At 40.0% G+C, this 20,281-nt stretch overlaps 1 protein-coding gene across 9 annotated transcripts in view; it reads right to left on the bottom strand.

Moving 5' to 3' along the window:
- LDB2 (LIM domain binding 2) overlaps positions 1 to 20,281 on the bottom strand; it is a 386,421-nt gene that overhangs the window by 323,497 nt on the left and 42,643 nt on the right. Inside the window, exon 2 of one of the 9 annotated variants that reach the window (XM_057547422.1) lies at positions 3,966 to 4,062. The exons of the other annotated variants lie outside the window; for them this stretch is intronic. Within the exon in view, the coding sequence (XP_057403405.1) occupies positions 3,966 to 4,055 (90 nt within the window). The 5' untranslated portion in view covers positions 4,056 to 4,062. The remainder of the gene's footprint in view (positions 1 to 3,965; positions 4,063 to 20,281) is intronic. 9 annotated transcript variants of the gene reach the window in all.

Genomic DNA, 20,281 nt, shown 5'->3' with positions numbered 1-20,281 from the left:
CTGTCCATAGGATCCTTGTTTTCCAACTTGGCAAATTTACCTCCTCTGCCTGGACATCAAGGCCCTCCAAACTTGAGCTTTATCTTATGTAACCTTTGCTACTTTCTATTGATCACTGCTGTAAACTGGCAGTTCTCACCACTCAGACAGAGCCCAAGGTCATCCCTGCTATCAGATCTCCTCTCGCTTCCCAGCATGGCTCTCCTTGCCTACAATAACCTCTCCTTTTTCCTCTGCCATTTTCCTACTCAAATCATTCATGCCTGCCACTTACTGAGTTCCATTGAGGTACGAATGCTGTGTTCAGAATTTTACAGACATGCAATCATTAAATCCTTAGAACAAAATTTTAAAAAGAAGATGACTGAGGCTCATAAAATTTAAATAATCACATACTAGAAGTAGCATTACCAGATTTTGAACTTAGCTCTTTTCATAACCAAAGCCTGATGCTTCCCATTTGTAGGAAGATCTAATTAAAATCTCTAGAACTCACTGAAGACATTCCTGAATTATTAGCCCTTATGGTTGATCAACCTTTAACACACACTAAGCTGCTAAACAACCATCACCCGCCTGATACAATTCTTTATCTCATCTTTTGTTCCTGAAATCGTTGCTGGTCCATGCCTGTGTCCATCATAGTTCCATGGAACTATACAGTTCAGTGTTAAAATCCTGGCCATTTACATTCTGTATGAACTTAGGTAACTCAACTAACCTCAGAAAACTTGGAATAATAATATCTACCTCCAAGAACTATCATATAAATTTAATAAAATAGCATATGTGAAGCATCAAGCCCCACACCGGCATGGGCAAACAGGGGGTCAGAGCCTGTGGTTGATTGTTACAATGGTGACCCCCAGTGAATGATACCTCCTGGATCCATGTCTTGGCATAGTCTCTTCCTCTGTTGGCTCTGGGCTTGACTGCATGACTTGCTTTGGTCCACAGAACATTAGTAAACAGGATGAAAGCACAGATTTAACGGTCACTTGTACACTGGGATTGCTTTCTTGAAATGCTGTCTCCCCATGAAAAAGCATGAGTTAGCCTACTGGAGGCACGTGGTCCCATTGACACCCAACACCAACTGCCAGACATGTACGTGAGGCCACCTGTGACCAACCAGCCCCAAAGGACCTGCCAGAAGACTACAGTCACATCAGTGGTCCCAGGAGAGAACAGCAGAAGGGCCACCAAACTCAGTGCAGCCAAAGTTGTCAGGGAACAGGATTCAGAGCAAATAAAACAGTGGTTGTTTCAAGCCACTAAACTTTGGAGTGGTGTGTTAAGCAGGAATGAGTCCTTCATATTCAAGCTTCCCAGCACTCAGCACTCTGGCTCATATGTGGAAGGTATGTGATGCACATTCAGTGAGTTCTATAAAGCAGAAAGCTTTTGTCTGAGGCTGAGTGATCTCTGAAGGCAGAGACAAGGCTCTGTACTTCAATGGCATCTCACAGAACTGGGACACAGAGGAGGTGCAAAATAAGGCTTTTTGCAGTAAAGGAAACTTGACTCCATTTGAATTTAAAGAAAATCAAAGCCTTGTTAATAGAAACAATCCAGATTTGTAGGCATCTTCTTGAGCAATGTGACCTTTTTCACTACGTGGACTTTTTCCGACATAGAATCCAGGATTTCCACTTTTCATCAAAAGGCTCATCCCAGGGCTTCCCTGGTGGCACAGTGGTTGAGAATCTGCCTGCCAATGCAGGGGACACGGGTTCGAGCCCTGGTCTGGGAAGATCCCACATGCCGCGGAGCAACTAGGCCCATGAACCACAACTACTGAGCCTGCACGTCTGGAGCCTGTGCTCCGCAACGGGAGAAGCCACGATAGTGAGAGGCCCGCGCACCACAATGAAGAGTGGCCCCCGCTTGCCACAGCTAGAAGAAGCCCTCGCACAGAAACAAAGACCCAACACAGCCCAAAAAATAAATAAATAATAATTAAAGGTGCTAAAAATAAATAAATAAATGTATTAATCTAAAAAAAAAAAAAAGGCTCATTCCAGGACTACAATCTCTTCAAATATTTTCTTGGGTCCTTTCTCTCTCTCTTCTCCTTCTGAGACCCCTATAATGCGAATGTTGGTGCGTTTAATGTTGCCCCAGAGGTTGCTTAGGCTGTCTTCATTTCTTTTCATTCTTTTTTCTTTATTCTGTTCTGCGGCAGTGAATTCCACCATTCTGTCTTCCAGGTCACTTATCCATTCTTCTGCCTCAGTCATTCTGCTATGGATGCCTTCTAGTGTATTTTTCATTTCAATTATTGTATTGTTCATCTCTGTTTGTTTGTTCTTTAATTCTTCTAAGTGTTTGTTCTTTAATTCTTCCAGGTCTTTGTTAAACATTTCTTGCATCTTCTCGATCTTTGCCTCCATTCTTTTTCTGAGGTCCTGGCTTATCTTCACTATCATTATTCTGAATTCTTTTTCTAGAAGGTTTCCTATCTCCACTTCATTTAGTTGTTTTTCTGGGGTTTTATCTTGTTCCTTCATCTGGTACATAGCCCTCTGACTTTTCATCTTGTCTATCTTTCTGTGAATGTGGTTTTTGTTCCACAAGGTGCAGGATTGTAGTTCTTCTTGCTTCTGCTGTCTGCCCTCTGGTGGATGAGGCTATCTAAGAGGCTTGTGTAAGCTTCCTGATGGGAAGGACTGGTGGTGGATAGAGCTGTGTGTTGCTCTGGTGGGCAGAGCTCAGTAAAACTTTATCCGCTTGTCTGCTGATGGGTGGGGTTGGGTTCCCTCCCTGTTGGTTGTTTGGCCTGAGGCCACCCAACACTGGAGCCTACCTGGCTCTTTGGTGGGGCTAATGGCAGCCTCTGGGAGGGCTCACGCCAAGGACTACTTCCCAGAACTTCTGCTGCCAGCGTCCCCCTCCCCACTGTGAGGCACAGCCACCCCTTGCCTCCACAGGAGACCCTCCAACACTAGCGGTGCCCATCTTAAAGGGTGTGAAGTGGTATCTCATACTCTCTCCATGCCTCAACCAGCAGCTTGCCTTATAGCACAGCAGAGTGGCCTATTGAGGATCCAGGTGAACCTCCAACTGAGACAACACCTATGAGGTGTTGGATGCTGGCCTACAGGATGTACTATATGTTTGAAATCATGAACCAATGTATCTGCACACATTGCTTCTCCTAATTGCAGATTGGTAGTTTATTAAAAACACTGAAGGGACTTCCCTGCTGGGGCAGTGGTTAAGAATCTGCCTGCTAATGCAGGGGACACGGGTTCAAGCCCTGGTCTGGGAAGATCCCACATGCCGTGAAGCAAGTAAGCCCACGCGCCACAACTACTGAGCCTGCGTGCCACAACTACTGAAGCCCACGCACCTAGAGCTCATGCTCCGCAGCAAGAGAAGCCACGGCAATGAGAAGCCCACGCACCACAACGAAGACCCAACACAGCTAAAAATAAATAAATATATTTAAATAAATAAATAAATAAATAAAATAAAAACACTGAACATGCAAAAAAAAAAGGAAAGGCTCATCCCAGCTCCTATGCTGAAAGAGGTTACCCTCCTCCAATGAGGGGGAATGAGGAGTGGAGATCAGCTTGCAACAGAAACAGAGAATCAAACTCAGCTGCCTTTCCTTTACCCAGGCCCCAACCTCAAATCCCTTGCTGTGTGACCACAAGGGCATTTTCCCCACCTGTATTGACATTTCTGTGGCTCTACATCTGGAAAAGCAGCTCCTAAACTTGATTTCATGAGCACACTGGTGGCTCCCTTTTGGCCTTTAAAGACACAAGATCCACCTCTGTGAAACCTGCAGCTCGAGCTGTGCGCCGTGATTTAGGAGGCACCCTTGGGATGTGAGTGCGCTTCTTGGCGAGTATTTACAGAAGGACACCCAGAGTGGACTGTCGCCCTCCAGGGGACACACTGGGGGGCACATCTCACTGCAAAACCCCCGACACACACTGAAGTCACACACTCACCTCAACCATTTCCCTGCCTGCCAAGCAGGTGACTTCCAGTGGGAGGACCGTAATCTGTTCTCCATTCATGCTAATAAAGGATTCAGCCATCCGAGCACTGAGTGAAGAATAAAAAGCAAAAACATAGTTCATGCATTTTGGAAGAACACAGCCTAAAGGTCTGACAGGAATGGCCGTATCGGTGACTTGGCCCCAGAAGGCTCCATTTGCCTTTGTGGGTTGTTTTTGTTTTTGTTTTGTTTTTAATTTTTATTGAAATATAGTTGATTTACAATGTTGTGTTAGTTTCAGAGGTACAGCAAAGTGATTCAGAGATATATATATATAGATATAGATAGATAGATATAGATATAGATATATATTCTTTTTTTACATTCTCTTCCATTATAGGCTACTTCAAGATATTGAGTATAGTTGGAATTGTGCTGTGAGTGAGAAAGTCCCACAAGAGAGTCAAGTAACTTTCTCAAGTGTGTCCTGCAGGCAAGTCTCAAAAACGCCATACCCGACAATGGGAGTGGAAGGAAGGCAAAGAGAACTGCAAGCTTTTTGAGCTTCTTACCTTCCGGATGCGTACTACACATGCTTATATGGAAGCGTGGCTATGCCTCCACGTGCTGGGAATGACCTTCATGAAATAAGGGGAAACTGAGGCTGAGAAGATTGAGTCATCTTCCCCAGTTAAGGAATGTGTCACAATTTATTTGCCCAAGTTAAGGAATTTGTCATGATTAGCTGGGGGTGGGCAGCTAATTAATGGTAAAACAGATACTCAAAACGAAATTTTCAACTGAAAAATACTGTTTTTGAGAGTTACTTATGTGCCAGGCCTTGTGCTATGAGCCTCATTCCATTTTCTTATTTAAATGTGAAGAAATTATTATCCTTGATTTGTAGATGAGGAAACTCCTCTGTCTGAATCTAGCTCCTTATGAACAGGTCCACTAATAGTAGACAAATACACACACACATGCACACACACACTTTTTTTGAAAGTGGCCAACATTTTCATGAAGCTCACTAATTCTTTGGACTGAAAGGGACTTCAAAGGTCTTCCAAATCCTTGTGTATTTAATACCTTCTGTGTCTATAACCTCTTCAGCTTACAAAGCACTTGCAAAATCATCCGTCTCCTTTATCCTTGCAACAATCCTATCAGAAAGGAAATATTATAGATCCAGCAATCCCATTCCTGGGCATATATCAAGTCAAAACTATAATTCAGACATGCACCCCTATGTTCATAGCAGCAGTGTTTACAATAGCCAAGACATGGAAACAACCTAAAAGTCCATCGACAGATGAAAGGATAAAAAAAAGATGTGGTACATGTATACAATGGAATATTACTCAGCCATAACAATTAATGAAATGATGCCATTTGCAGCAACATGGATGGGCCTAGAGATTATTATACTAAATGAAGTAAGTCAGAAAGACTAATGCCATATGATATCACTTATCTGTGGAATCTAAAATACGACACAAATGAACTTATCTACAAAACAGAAACAGACTCACAGCCATAGGGGACAGACTTGTGGTTGCCAAGTTGGGGGCGTGGAGGAGGGAAGGATTGGGAGTGTGGGATTAGCAGATGCAAACTATTGTATATTGGATGGACAAACAACAAGGTCCTATTGTGTAGCACAGGGAACTGTATTCAATATCCTGTGACAAATCACAGTGGAAAAGAATATGAGAAAGAATATATAGATGTATAACTGAGTCACTTTGCTTTAAAGCAGAAATTAACATAACATTATAAATCTATACTTCAATAAAATTTTTTTAAAAAGAAAGGAAATGTTATACTCACTTCAAAGTTGAGGAGTTAAAGATTTAAGAAGTTGAGTAACTTGCTCCAAACTCATCAGCCAATAATGGTGAAGTCAGGTACTGGACCCAATGGCTCCTCAGCACCAGTGGTAAACTTCACAGGGACATGACTTTAAGTGACAAAGTGTAACCTAAGTTTATGTATGTACTATAATCACAGTGATGTAAATAGATACACACCACACATTCTTTTATGAATGAGCCTGATAAAAATTGATGCAAAAATGCATACTGATGTTTTCTATCTCATCTTTCCCAGTCATGTATCTGGGAAGGTATAAGAGAGGAAAACTCACAGAAGGTCAACACTGGGGAGAAGAAAGTGTCAAAGAGGGAAGGCCCTGTTGACTTTGTGGCTTGAGTAGCACGTCTACTAATCCTGCATGGAGGTTTCAGATTATGTGAGTGATAGGACAGAACAGAGGTTAGACCATGAACTCTGACTTCAGTCTCAGACTAAGATACCCAACTCACAAAGACTATCAAATGGATTATAGCACTTGGTGCAGTATACATAATACACACAAAAGAAAACAAGAGCTCTTAATATGTCCATTCTTCTTATCTAAGAATGGACAAAGAGATCTCCTTCTCCTCTTCCTGAAGCAAGTGGGGCGATGTCCCATTTTCAGCTCACAGCTCCCTGATCAACCCCTAGAAGACCCTACCAGGAAGGAACTGGTGCCAGTAATACAGCCTCAATGAACAGGATCCAAGGGTATTTGTTCGGTTGCATCAGTGTCCCCCGTTTCTGCATGCACACTCAAACCCAGATGAGATAGACTGCATCTCATGCAAACTCATAACCTGTGAAATTGTGTTTTGATTGGGTACACCACATATGCCTGGTCTTATCTACCCAAGTCCCTAAGGAAAATTATAGAATACCATTTTTTTCTTAGTCCCTGTAGAAAACGATTCTATTATTACATTTTTTAAAATTCAGGGCAGGCATAACCATAGCTAGCCATGACATTTCTGAACAGCCCTGAATTTCCAGGGAAAGCATAGCTAACACACCCAGTATACTAAGGTCCATTTTAGAACATAGAAAATGTGATTGGAGTCCCAGAAAAAAATCAATATTTTCCTTTCAATATCTGAAGCAGACGAATCAAATATTTAAATTAGATGATGACATGATTTATTCCAATTCTCCCACCTGCTGAAACTCCTTTCTCGATGGCATTATCCATCATGTGTGCACCTACTTCACAGGTTTTGATAATCCTTTAGAACACGTTGCTCGTGAGTAAGATTCTAATTCACACGTAGTTACCTTTGAACGAGAGGTATTATTTTCCATACTGACTACAAACAACACCCAGAAATATACCGTCCGTGTTGTATACTATGTGTTCTAACCTACATTGAACAAGGGCTTTGTTTCTCCCTTTACCCTTCTTGAAGACAGGATGATGGAGTGTGTGAAAAATGTTTTGTCAATTCTGAAGCCCTACACAAATATCGGTTGTTGGGCTGGAAAATCAACTTTACATTTATCTTAGAATCAAACAACCTCAAAAACTTCAGAGTTGGGAGGAAACCAGGAGGTCACAGAGTCCAACTTCCCGTTTTCAAGTGGGCCCCTACAAATGAAAACCAGATGACATTTTCAACAGACCACTTCCAAATTAAATGTCAGCTGCATACCCAAAACATCATAAACTCTTAGAACACAAAACCCTTCCCCATTTTCTCCAAGAGTCCGTCAAGGCCCACGTGGAATTCATGTATGCATTCTAGAAGTCTATAAAGGGGTATTGCTGGGTACCTCTTGGGAACTCATCTATTTTCATGGCTTTGGTGAGCACGTTTTAAGGTCATAATCCTTCCACATGCTTTTTAAGAGTCACCTTTGTAATTCTACTCCACATATTATTTTTTACTTATAGTCAACAGGTATAAAGCATAATAAAGCAATCTAAGCCCAGCATCCCAATTGCTGGTTGAGAATTTAAACCTTTGGCTGCCAAATACCTCCAAAGTGCAAATTAGAGCAGTTTCTTGACCTTGAAGGGGCTTGTTCAATGAAAGGAAAAAGTCAAGAAAATCACACAATGGGTGGGACTGAGAAGGTCAGAGAGATAAAGGGAGAAAGAGCCAAGAGGAGCTGACCCAACAGGAAAAAACTAATTTCCAAAATAGACCTTATCCAGTACAGTTTCTCATCAATTAAAAAAATTATGTTCTTAACAGTTATTTAAAATATATAAACTAGCTGACTTACATTTGTACACTCAACAGAAACATGTTTAAAATTATTTAATATACACGTTGACTAAGGCACTCAAAATATTTTGAATATGCACTATCACTGACTTTTCAGTGGAAATTTAAAATTTACAAAAACCGTTCACAAACATCATCGTGTTCGATACTTTCCGCAGCAACCTTCGGGCAGTGGATATTATTAAGATCTCCATCTTACCAACAAGACATGGAGCTTGAACTCTGGAGACCATTGTTTGGATTTGTATTTTTAAAACCAGACCAGTTTCTCTCTCTGAAGGAACAACTGGGCATAGAGTTAGATTCCCAGGTTGGAAACTAAGCTCTCAACTCTCAGTGCCTCAGTTTCCTTACCTGTTATATAGCTATTGTGAGGATTAAGTGAACAAATGTGTATCAAGCTCATGAAGTCTAGCAGAGTATGTTTACTATAAAGGGAAATTGTTATCATTACACTTCAACAAAAAGGACATATTGCAAAGAGAAGAAGAAAGTCCACCATAATTTCATCCCACAATCATTATTTTTTTTTCCTTGTTGTACTTTTCCCTTTCCTCATTGTTAGCATATTTGCAGCCATTCAGTATATACAAATCTGTACACTGCAGTGTTTACTTAATATAGCATAAACACTTTTCTCACAAACACCATATTCAATATCTACACTCAGTAAATTTATTATAAGTAATCATTTCCTTTCCTTAGTTTTTAAACAGTGAGGTTGTTTCCAATTTTAGCATTAAAAATAATGTTGTAATAAGTGTCTTCCTGAATTTAGCATTTTCCACACACTGGACTATTTCCCAAGAATGAATGTTTTATATGTATGTTCTTTCCGGACAGGAACCATGTCTTTCTTCTTTATTGTTAAGTATCCAGAGACTAGCAGAGAGCCTGGTTCAAGAAATAGTTGACAAATGAATGAATGAATGAATGACATCAATATGTTATATGTTAAACATTGGGTCTAAGTGTATATATCATTCATTAAAATGTAAATGCCAAGTACTAAAAACTATAGAATACTCTCATTGCATGCATTACTGAAGGCATTATCAAATGGCATAAACTTTTTGTCAAAAACTTAAATTTTTTTTTTTTGGACATGCTGCAAAGCCTGTGGGATCTTAATTCCCTGACCAGGGATAGAACCCAGGACCCAGAAGTGAAAGCGCCGAGTCCTAACCACTGGACCTCCAGGGAATTCCCCCCAAATTTTTAATTTCTTCAAAAACCAAGGTGTTTTCCTCCCCTGTTAGGAGCAATTAATAGTGGGTCAACTAGCGACAGGTATAGAGGTTAAAACTAAATCCCTCCCTCCTCTACATTTCAAATTCCTTGGCCGATGATATCCTTTCACTCAAAGGACATCCTTTCGCTCAAGCTCTATTTACATTTCTGCAGTTCCACATCTGGAAAAGGAACTTTAAAACTTGACTTCACAAGCACTTGTGTGGCTCTCTCATGGCCCTTTATACAGTAAAGATATTAAGAATTTGTCTTTTACTTTTCTCATAAGGGTTTTTATTTTCTAATTCTGCTTTTTTTTGTATGGTGTAATTGGGATATGTCTTTGAGGCACAGACGTTCTTAATTTGTAAGTAATCAAACTGATTGACTCTTTGCACTCCAGAAAATATTCCTCCCGCCTTCCCTCACCTTGAGTCTTGTTGGCAATGACTTCTTAAGACAGTGGTTCAAAGGGCTCCTTCCCCGATCTTATTGCCAAGAGTTTCTTCACATCCTTCAGAACCCCTGGAAACATAGTTTTTCCGTGACCTCTACAACCTAATGTTTTCTCCACCTTCATTCCTTTAATTTCAGACTTGATACTGTATTAAACGTTCAAAGCAAATGGAATGTGGCCTGTTGTTAACAGGTACAAGGGGGAAAGCTACATCATGTCGTGTTTCTGCTAATGGTGGGTCAGAGTAAACATCTATAAGCAGATGCAGTGGAATCCACTGGCCACTGGGGGCCAGTTCACTCTGGCTCTTTAAGAGTGTGCAGAGTAGACACATTGAATGAATGTTTCAGCCCAACCGCAGCTTGGAGGGGTCTTCCTCAGACTTGGGGCCTCAATTGCACCATGCTAAAACTGGGGTGTGGGGTTGTACCAGTTCAGTGGTCTTTGTTCTGTGGTTTCTGAAGATCTAGAGGGCCTCATGGGAGGGAAGTGGGGTGCATGGGTGTGAGCAGATCCCCTACTCCCAAGTTCACACATTGAGCCTCCATATGAAACAGCAGCTTTGGTAACCACAACCACAACTGTACTGGGGGCCCCTGAGGTCCCTTCTAACTCTGCATGTGAAGATTTTATGGCCATGCCTGTTTCTTTTGAGCATTGGTGGGTGTGTAAGCCCTGTCAGTAACAGGTCTCCCTATTAAAGGAACCCAGACAAAAGTGAGTAGGGGTCACTTTGCTCTCTTGCCTTCCTTTAGCACAAGGCACAAGGACATGGCACTTGTCAGGTGCTCAATAAATATTTGTTATGGTTGCTAATATTCAATATCATATAGGCTATTTACAAAACACAATGTTACCTATTATTCCACACTCACTGTTTCTTCTTCCAGCAACATTCTATGATAGCAACAGTTATAGGTAATAATAAGCCCACCAATAATAACATCATAAGGACTTATGGAAACCTACCATGGGCCAGGTGCTCTCCTAGGTGGTTTATATATACTATCTCTTTCAGTCCTCAACTTTCAGGCCAAGTATGTATTATTAATTCTAGTTTAGGAGGTCACTTATGAGGCAATTGAGTGCCAGAGGAGTCAAACAGTTTGCCCCAGAAGAGATAAGCTAGGACTAAGCAGCAAGGCTGGCTTTTAAGGCCAAGTCTTTCTGATCTCGACTCTCATACTTTTTCTACACATCACACTGTCTGTAAGACTTTGGCCCATTCCTGACATTCTGCCTGTTGCCTAATACACACAATTTGCCAAGCAGTTGGTAGTTAGATGAGACACTTCCCTTGTAATAGGTAAGTCCATCAGGATGACTAATCAGTTTTAATAATTTCAAACAACTAATAACTCAGTGGTTGCAGGTTTTGAAAACAGAAGGCAAAGTATGTTCTTCCTTGCCCTGTTGATAAACAAAAGATCAAACTCTAAGGGAACTGGTTGCATTTTAACTTATTGGAAGTAGGGCTAAAGATTCTATCTATATGTTTTTATGGCTTACATGCATAGAAATCAGACTTTTGAAGGATGTTTTGTTACCTTCTGCGGTAGTTTGAGAAAGTCTTTCTAGAGCTATAAAAGCACTGAATATGTAAATTTTGGAAACACTTATATGTTAAAAATACTGAAGAGCAACCATGTGCAAGCATTGCTCAAAGCAGGTAGAAGGAGATCCTACTTTTGCGGTTGGTAGACTCCCCAGAGCTCTTTATTAATTCCATCATGTCATTTACATGAAAATGGAGCCCTCCTTCGTATTAAGATGCTAAAGCCACTTCACATGGACAATGCAAACAAGTCAGCAAAGAGCGCTTTGGCATAAAAATATATAATTTATTTCAGTAGTTTCTGTGGATTTTTTATATCAAAGTCTCTTTATGACACTGACAGTCATCAAGCGGCTGTTTGTCAAAGTACATTTCCCAGATGTCTAAATAAAACAGTTTTTGCTTTGATGAGTTTTATACTGAGAGCTGGAGAAAGACTGCACTCTATTTGAATTTTTCTACTTGTGGGGAATGTGTCATATCTTTCTTTTTTCAATTTGCCTGTCACCTAAAATTTGAATAGTTAACATTCTAGTTAGTTGGACTCCAGCTCACAAAAAAATCTCTTACGAATGTTTTTATAACAAGATAAGAGAGGGAATAATGATATGGTGGTCAGGGAAGTGTCTGAAAGATAAGAGAGATTCAACTGATAAATGGGCAATAGCAAAATCAGAAAATTCAGAAGCAAGAAAGTGTAATGACTAACAAACATATAGAAAAAAATTCATCCTCACTAGTGAGTCACAGAATGCAAATGAGACTATTACCGCCAAATAGGTTTTGTCTATTAAAGCAGCAAATGTTTCTTTTAATGATATTTAACAGAGGCCCAGGTGTGGTCAAGTCACCAAGCACATCCATGAAAGAAGAGTTAATGGCATCACCTTACTGGAAACTCAGTGTTGTCACACTGTATGAAGAGTTTCAGAAATGTCCAAAAAAAAAGAAAGAAGAGTTTCAGGAAAGTCCACACTCTCTGACTTTGTAACCCCCTTGAGGATGTGATCCAAATTATGGAAAAATCCTTTTAACCAAAGCTGTTCACTACAGTGGCATTAAACTAATAACAATTATTAAAACTCTAGAAATAAATTAAATCATCTTACTGACTGAAAAAATATTCAGCAAGTGTGAGAAATATTCTCTGAGAAATCCTTTAAAAGTAATATTTTTAAACATTTGTTATAATGCAAATGAAAAAAGCAAAATATAAATGTATAGTACAAATATCATCCCCTTGTGAAAAAGTAAAAGAAAAATACTTAAGATACTACATTAAAACTAAGTACAAAGTAAATTATAGAAAGCAAAAAAGATGAAAAAGAATTATGTAAAGGGCCTTAGTGACAAGTCACCACTAAAAGATTAGTATTTCATTCAAAACTAAGGCTACATAACATGGTTCCACAGAGAGATTATACAGTCAGTTTGGAGAAGCCCACATATACACACTACAATCAAATTAATGGCTTTTTTACTCAAACTAATTTGAAATTTTAATATGTTAAAACAATGTCAAGCATCTTGGTATTCAAATATTTGGCAAAACTTTCTGAGAAGACAGCAGATGTATTCCATGTGTTTCCAGAGAAACAAAAATATACACATGGATGAAAGTTTCAAGAAGGCAGAGTCTAGATTAGCATGTTAAAGAATTTTTCACCTTTAGAGACATCCCACAAAGGAGTGGGCAGCCTAACCCTCCTCAACTTGGACAGGATTTTAGCAGAGACTGCAGGGCCATGTGCTAGAATGTAGGAGAAATCATTTCCTTCCTAAACCGTCTCCCACCACCCTCTGTGTAATCCCCATCGCGGCAAATGGCACCAATACCCGCATAGTTGCTGAAGACAAATACTGTAATCTTCTCTTTCCTTTACCAACCACATCCAGTCCATCAGCAAATACATCTCAAATCCATCCACTTCTCCCCAACCCCAATGCCGCCATTCCGGTCCAAACTGTTTCCAGTGGAGCACTGGAGGGGCCCCCTAATTGTCTGCACTCTTTCCCCAGTCCCCGAAATTCACTCTCTGTACAGTTGCCAGAATGATATATCTACACCATAAATCAGATACCTCTCCCCTACCTGTAGCTTTCCAAAGGCTTCCCAAAGCACCACAATTAAACCCCAAGGTTCTTGTAGATCCTTTCCCTGATCTACAAGAACCAGTAAAATCTGCCCCCAACTATCTCTTCAGTACAACCTCACGTCATTTGCTTCAGTTGTATTATCTGGCTCACTGTCTCTCACTCTTGCTCTCTCTTTCCTTCTGTATTTGCCATTGGCTCCCACCTAGAATGTTCCCTCCCAGATGTTCATACGGCTGGCTTACTCTTTTTTTTTTTTTTAAATATATATTTTTTTAAATTTTATTTTTATTTATTTATTTTTGGCTGCGTTGGGTCTCCGCCGCCATGTGCGGGCTTTCCCTAGTTGCAGCGAGTGGGGGCCACTCCTCGCCGCAGCGCGGGGGCCTCTCACCACAGTGGCCTCTCTTGTGGAGCACGGGCTCTAGGCGTGCAGGCTCTAGAGTGCAGGCTCAGTAGTTGTGGCACACGGGCCCAGCTGCTACGCAACATGTGGGATCATCCCGGACCAGGGCTCGAACCCGCGTCCCCTGCATTGGCAGGCGGACTCTCAACCACTGTGCCACCAGGGAAGCCCAGGGTTGGCTTACTCTTGCGTACACATCTTTGTTTAAATATCGGCATCAGCTCCTGAGGAAGAACTTCCCTGACCACCCTATCTAAAGTTGCACCCAATATATTCTCTCCCATCACCCTCTTTTCTTTCTTCTTATTACTTAGATCACTACTTGATATGTTCTTATTTTTTTTTAATAGATTTCACCTAATGCAAGCTACTTGAGAGAGGAACCTTGTCAATCTTGTTCATTGCTTCATTCAAAATGCTTGGTATAGAGCAGTTGTTTAACTAACACAGATGGAATGAGTGTTAGATACACTTGACCAGGACCAAATTCCACACAGGGAGAACACAAAGACACTATTTAAGGAGCCTAGTGACTCATTGAGAAGCTTTTTCAGAGAGTTGTGTGACTTCCTTCAAACCCTCTGGCCCAATTGATGTATTAGCTCCTTAACTCCATTAAATGGAGCCATTTAACAATATAGTGACTAGTGGAGTCTTAAGTGACATTTGATGACACGACTCTTTCCTGATTATCAAAAGTAACACATTCTTTGAAGTGTAGCTATTGAAACATAGCCATCAAGAACACAAGGACACTTGCCCCTACTTTTCTTCCTATCATTCTTTGACTATTTCACGGGTAGAGGTCCTGTCTCCTACTGGAAAGTCAGCATCCTGAAGGCAGACACCAGCTCTTAGCCTTACATCTGGTCCCTGTTACCTTTGCTCCTGCCTAATGCACAAGCTAGTAGGCACGTGCATACTGCCGAGTGACTTTAAAAAAGTGTGAAAACCATGCTTTTAACAATGTTCTCCAAGAAAGTGGGGCCCTTTTAGCCTAAAAACTCCAACAAATGTTAATGAACTTTGACTCCATCCATCCGGGTGTTTCAATAGACACTAAGCTACATAGGTCTTTGGAGGGCAGGCAAGGTTTTGGATGTGGAGGAGCATGGAGGCTGCACTACAAAGAACGAGGGCCTTTGGAGCTCTGCATGGGGTGAGGGCAAGAGATCCTTTCAGTTGCCAGTGACCAGTTTTGTGCACACAAAAACACCTGGCCAGAGGCATCGGGAAGGGTAATGAAAAGATCACAAGCTCTGAAGTCCCATTGGCCTGTCCAAATCTTGGCTCTGCCACCTACTCGCTGTGGTCCATGGACAAGCTATTTATTTTAGCTGAGGCTCAATTTCTCTTGTGTGCAAAAATATTATGGTAATATCTATGTCATAGAAATATCCAGAAGACTAAGTCAACTTACGTAAGGAAAAGCTTCTAAAAGTCTTGGCATCTAGTACATGCTTAATTTACATGAGCTTACTTCCTCCCTTGCCTGAGCACAGAGGAGGAGGATGCTTTCACTGCAGAAATTTCAGATATCAAATTTCCCACACTGCAGAAACTTGAACAGTCTGAGAATCAAAACGAAAACCAAAGTGTCACCCAAAATCACCATTTCCCTCATGTTATCACCCCAAAAACTAGCTCCTAGAATGAGAATCGCTTTTGACAATGTCATCTTGGGCTCAGCGTGACTGAAAAGAGGAGAGAGAGATCACAGCAAATTTTTGGAATAGATGGAGGCAGGATGGTGGAGCCATTCACTGAAGTAAGGGACATAGGAAAAGAGCCAGATGGTGGTAAGTTCACCATCTGGTAAGTTGGTAAGTTCTTCTGGGATGCAATGAACTTAGGATGTCTGTTAAACCAAATAGACATTTTCAGGAAGTGGTTGGATATACAGCTCTCAAACTCTGGAGTGACTTCAGGTCTGCCAATAGGTGCTTAGGTGTAATAGTACAGATGACAGTTAAAACCGTGTGTGTGTGTGTTGGAAAGAGATACATCAAGTGAGGGGAAAAGTTCAGAGTGGCTACCCTAAGAAATACCCACATCATGTGGGAGTAGAAGCAGTGGGGGGCTGGTGAATGTTTAATGCTCTTGGGGTTAGAGAGGGGCTGATTTTTAACAGTTGCCAATCTCCACGGTGTAAATACTCCAGCATAACAAATTTCGAGCTACCAACATGACATTTACAGCTCACAAGTTCCTGAAAAATTAACAACTGGCTTTCACAAGCAAGTGTGAGCCACACATGGCAGGAGAGGGAGGATAAAAAGGACTGAACACTAAAATGGTCAGGGAAGCAGAAGAAAAAACAGCACCGTGATAGTCAAGGGTTTTGAGTTTCTCAGTAGGGGTTGTGGCGATCACAAGAGAAAGATCCAGTAAATAAACACAAAACACACCATTCAGTTTTCCAATATGTACGTGAGGGATATCCTTGAGAGGCAGATTCAGCAAAGGGAGGGAAGGGGGAGTCAACTTTCCGTGCCTTGACAGGGAACAAATGGAAAGGAACTGCAGACAAACCTAGGAAAGCCTTTCAAAACCCTGGCTTACGAAGGGCAGGGCAGAAAAAAAGCAATGTCTACAGCAGGATGAAGAGTCAAGGTGGGGTCTGAGCGTAACCTGAGAGGCATGAGCCACTAGATAGAAAGCGAGCAGCAGCCAAAAAATGGTTGAGGACAACAGCTACTCAACAGGACGAGAAGCAGTTCAGGTGGTAAAGAGCACCCCCATATGCTAGAGAGAGAAAGAAACTTCTGGGGAATGTTCTTCTGTCTGCTCTGTTGTTACCATCTAAAAATGGAAAGAAATTGTGATGCCCAGGCCTGATTTCTGAAATCAAAGACAGTTGGGAGCAATCCTGACCCTATCACGTTCTAGTTTCGTGATCTCAGGCAAGACTCATTTCCACAGCTGTAAAATGCAGATGATAATAACCTCACTTCACTTTTATGAAGACGCAATTATCTAAAATGTGTAAACGACCTATCAAAGTACCTGGAACAGGGTAGATTCCAGGTACTTTTTAGTTTCTTTACTTCATCCCTTATCAAGGGCATTAAGGCATTTAAACTAATATTACAAAGTATCCTGTGGTCTATCCATGATCTGGGAGGAAGGAAATGCTCCTTCTGCTGGGTAAATCATGCAGCTCCCGGGACACGAGGGATAAACAGGATGGACCTTTCCTCCCCCTCACATAAAACTACAGCACAGTGAAGTGAGGAACTTTCATACACATGGGCTGAGCTAAGTATGGTCACACAGAGGGAACTCTATTCATAAAGCACTTGGAGAATCATCTGGATAAAAGACATTACATGAATATCTGTGGTCATTACCAGTTACATGTTCTTTCTTTCTCTTTCTTTCTTTCTTTCTTTCTTTCTTTCTTTCTTTCTTTCTTCTTTCTTTCTTTCTTTCTTCCTTCCTTGCTGCATTGGGTCTTCGTTGCTGCATGTGAGCTTTCTCCAGTTGCAGCGAGCAGAGGCTACTCTTGGTTGGGGTGCGTGGGTCCCTCATTGCGGTGGCTTCTCTTGTTGCAGAGCACGGGCTCTAGGCGCGCAGGCTTCAGTAGTTGTGGCTCGCGGGCTCTAGAGCGCAGGCTCAGTAGTTGTTCTGCGGCATGTGGGATCTCCCCGGACCAGGGCTTGAACCTGTGTCCCCTGCATTGGCAGGAGGATTCTTAACCACTGCGCCACCAGGGAAGCCCCTACATGTTCTATTGGTATGAATCATGGGAAGCTATGAAGTCTGTATAACTTCAGAAGATCATACCTAGGAAATTAACTTGCTCCAGCTTTTCCTACACTGACATTAGCTATTTTGGGGTTTTTATGATCTCATTTCTTGTATGAACTCAATACAAGAGTAATATTTGTTTTAAATCCCTTAAATGGTTTCTTGGGGGCTGAAAACTTAACTTTATTTATTTTCCTATGGTAAATATAAGAAAGTTAGGCAGTTACGAAAGTGTAAAAGTCAGTCACTAATATTTAAATCAAACAAACTGATCCAAATATTTTAAGTAACAGTGGTTACTGTACCCTGGATTTCATCTAAATATTGAATTAGGCTTATTTATATTAGTTAGTCAGAATTTGGAAAATGGAAAAAAAGTAAAGGTCACTTTAAGTTTAATGAAAACTTTGGCCCACAATTCCATAACAGAATAGGTAGGCATCACTTCTCAGTAGGGAGCAAAAAGAAAGAAAGGACCGGAGCTTCCAGAAAACATTATTATTTTTTCAAGTATGCATACACTGTTATTCTTCCTGTTGCATATGGAATAGGAATATTTTCTCGTGTGAATTATGCTATAAGGTTTAAGAAGCCATGTTTCTATAATTTTTAAAAGTTATCAATGCTGTTAATAAATTCATAAATATATCCTCCTTGTAAAAAAAATTAAAATACCGAATAAATCAAAAGTCACAAAATTGATGTAACTTCCTGTTGTGGGTCCTCTCCATCCATCTAAAATAATGGTTATTATCATTTTGTGATATAATTTGGCTGTTTATCCTTCGAGATAAACACACAAATTATTTGTTTATTTTCCTGCACATTTAAATATATTTTACATTTACATATATGTTTTATATCCATAACAGTTATGTATATATAAGTATATGTATACATATACAATATAACTGTTATACAATTATATATATGTTTATATAAAAACTGTTTTGGGTAGGAGAGAGTAATTTATAAGTAATATACTCTACATTTTCTGAAACTTGCCATTTTTTACGATAAAGTATATCTTTTAAGATTTTCTGTCAGTACATTCTATATCATGCCATGCAACGTTGTGTTTTACTATGTACAGAGGCACATAATTATTTAGGCTTTGCCCTATTGCTGAAGAAATATTTGCAATATATATATAAAAGATCACTATTCCATGTATATATCACTTCTAAAAATCAATAAGAAAAAGGCAACCCACTAGACAAATTGGCAAAGGAAATAGCCAGTTAGGAGAAGAAAATACAGATAAAAATATTCTCAATCTCAGTATTATCTAGGGTAGCAGTCCTAAAAGTGTCCCCAAGATCATTTCAGGGGATACATGAGATCAGAACTGTTTCATCATACTTTACCTTATTTGCCTTTTTCTTTGTGTTGACATTTGCAATGATAGTGCACAGCAGTGGTGGAAAAAACTGGGAGGCTTCACACAAAATCAAGGCAGTGGTACCAAACTATATAGGAGTAATTGTATTCTTCACCACCATGCCCTTGGAGTTAAAAAAATATTTCTTGATGAAGGAATAAAAACTATAAATTGTATTATATCTCTACCATTGAGTACTAGCCATTTTATTTTTCTGTGTGACAAAATGAAACATATGAATGCTATTTCTAGGAAAAACACTTGTGTAATTGTTGTAAGCTCAGCTAGTGGCTTATTTCATTCAATAATATTTTAGGTGAAAGAACAACTGAAAGCTATAGTTATTCAGAATTCCATTTGGCAGACATTTTCTCAAAAATTAGCAAAGTGAGCCAATCACTTTAAAGAAAACAACTGATGGTATTTGTTGCCAATGACAAATTTTGAACTTTCGAGCAAAAATTAAATTATGGTAAACTTATATCTACCACTGTGAGCTTGACAGCTCCCCAATACTTAAAGACTTTTCTGATGAGATTGACGGTGATATTAACAAATGTGATTGTTTTGCTCTTGCATAATGAAGTGTCAAATTTGGAAGATTTGCAAAATTCAGTGAACCAATATTTTCCAAATAACGAATGCATGACATTACAAATTCATGAGCACGTACACCACTCATAGTGCAAGTTAGACTAATGAATTTTTAATATTACAAAGCATGAAAAGTTCAATGATATGGTTTCAGATTCTACACTGAAACCTATCTTTAAGAAACTACCACTTGTAGAGTTTTGGTATAGGAACAAAGAATTATTTCAAAAGGCTATTAGAATATTCCTCCCTTTTCCAACCACAAATCTATGTGACGCTGATTTTCTCCATATTTTCTTCAACTAAAACAACCTATCAGCAGATAGAATGCAGAAGTTAACGTGAGAATCCATCTCTCTTCTATTAGGCAAACATTAAAGAGATTTGCAAACATGCAAAACAATGCCAGTCTTCTCACTTCTAATTTGTTTGAGAAAATATAATTTTTCTAATTAAAAAAATGTCATCCATGTTAACATGGGGTTTACTATTGCCATTTTTAAATGACTAATTATTTTTAAAATTTCTCAGCTTTAATTTCTCACATGGTAAATCTTGATGGCTATCACCCACAGAAACAAAAGCTCCTAGGGGCCCTCAAAAATTTTTAAGAGTGCCAGGAGGTCCTAAGAACAAAAACTTTGAGAACCTCTGGTCAAGGAAATGAAGGTTAAATTTTGATACCATTTTTTGATCCATCAGTAAGCTAAAATTGTCAAAATTAATAGTATTAAGCATCAGTAAGAGTACAGGAAGTGAATATTCTCATATTCTGAT

Source organism: Balaenoptera acutorostrata, chromosome 5 (assembly GCF_949987535.1).
Source record: "Balaenoptera acutorostrata chromosome 5, mBalAcu1.1, whole genome shotgun sequence".
Classification (NCBI taxonomy): domain Eukaryota; kingdom Metazoa; phylum Chordata; class Mammalia; order Artiodactyla; family Balaenopteridae; genus Balaenoptera; species Balaenoptera acutorostrata.
Note: the sequence above shows the minus strand (reverse complement) of the source record. Positions and strands in the feature narration are given on the sequence as shown.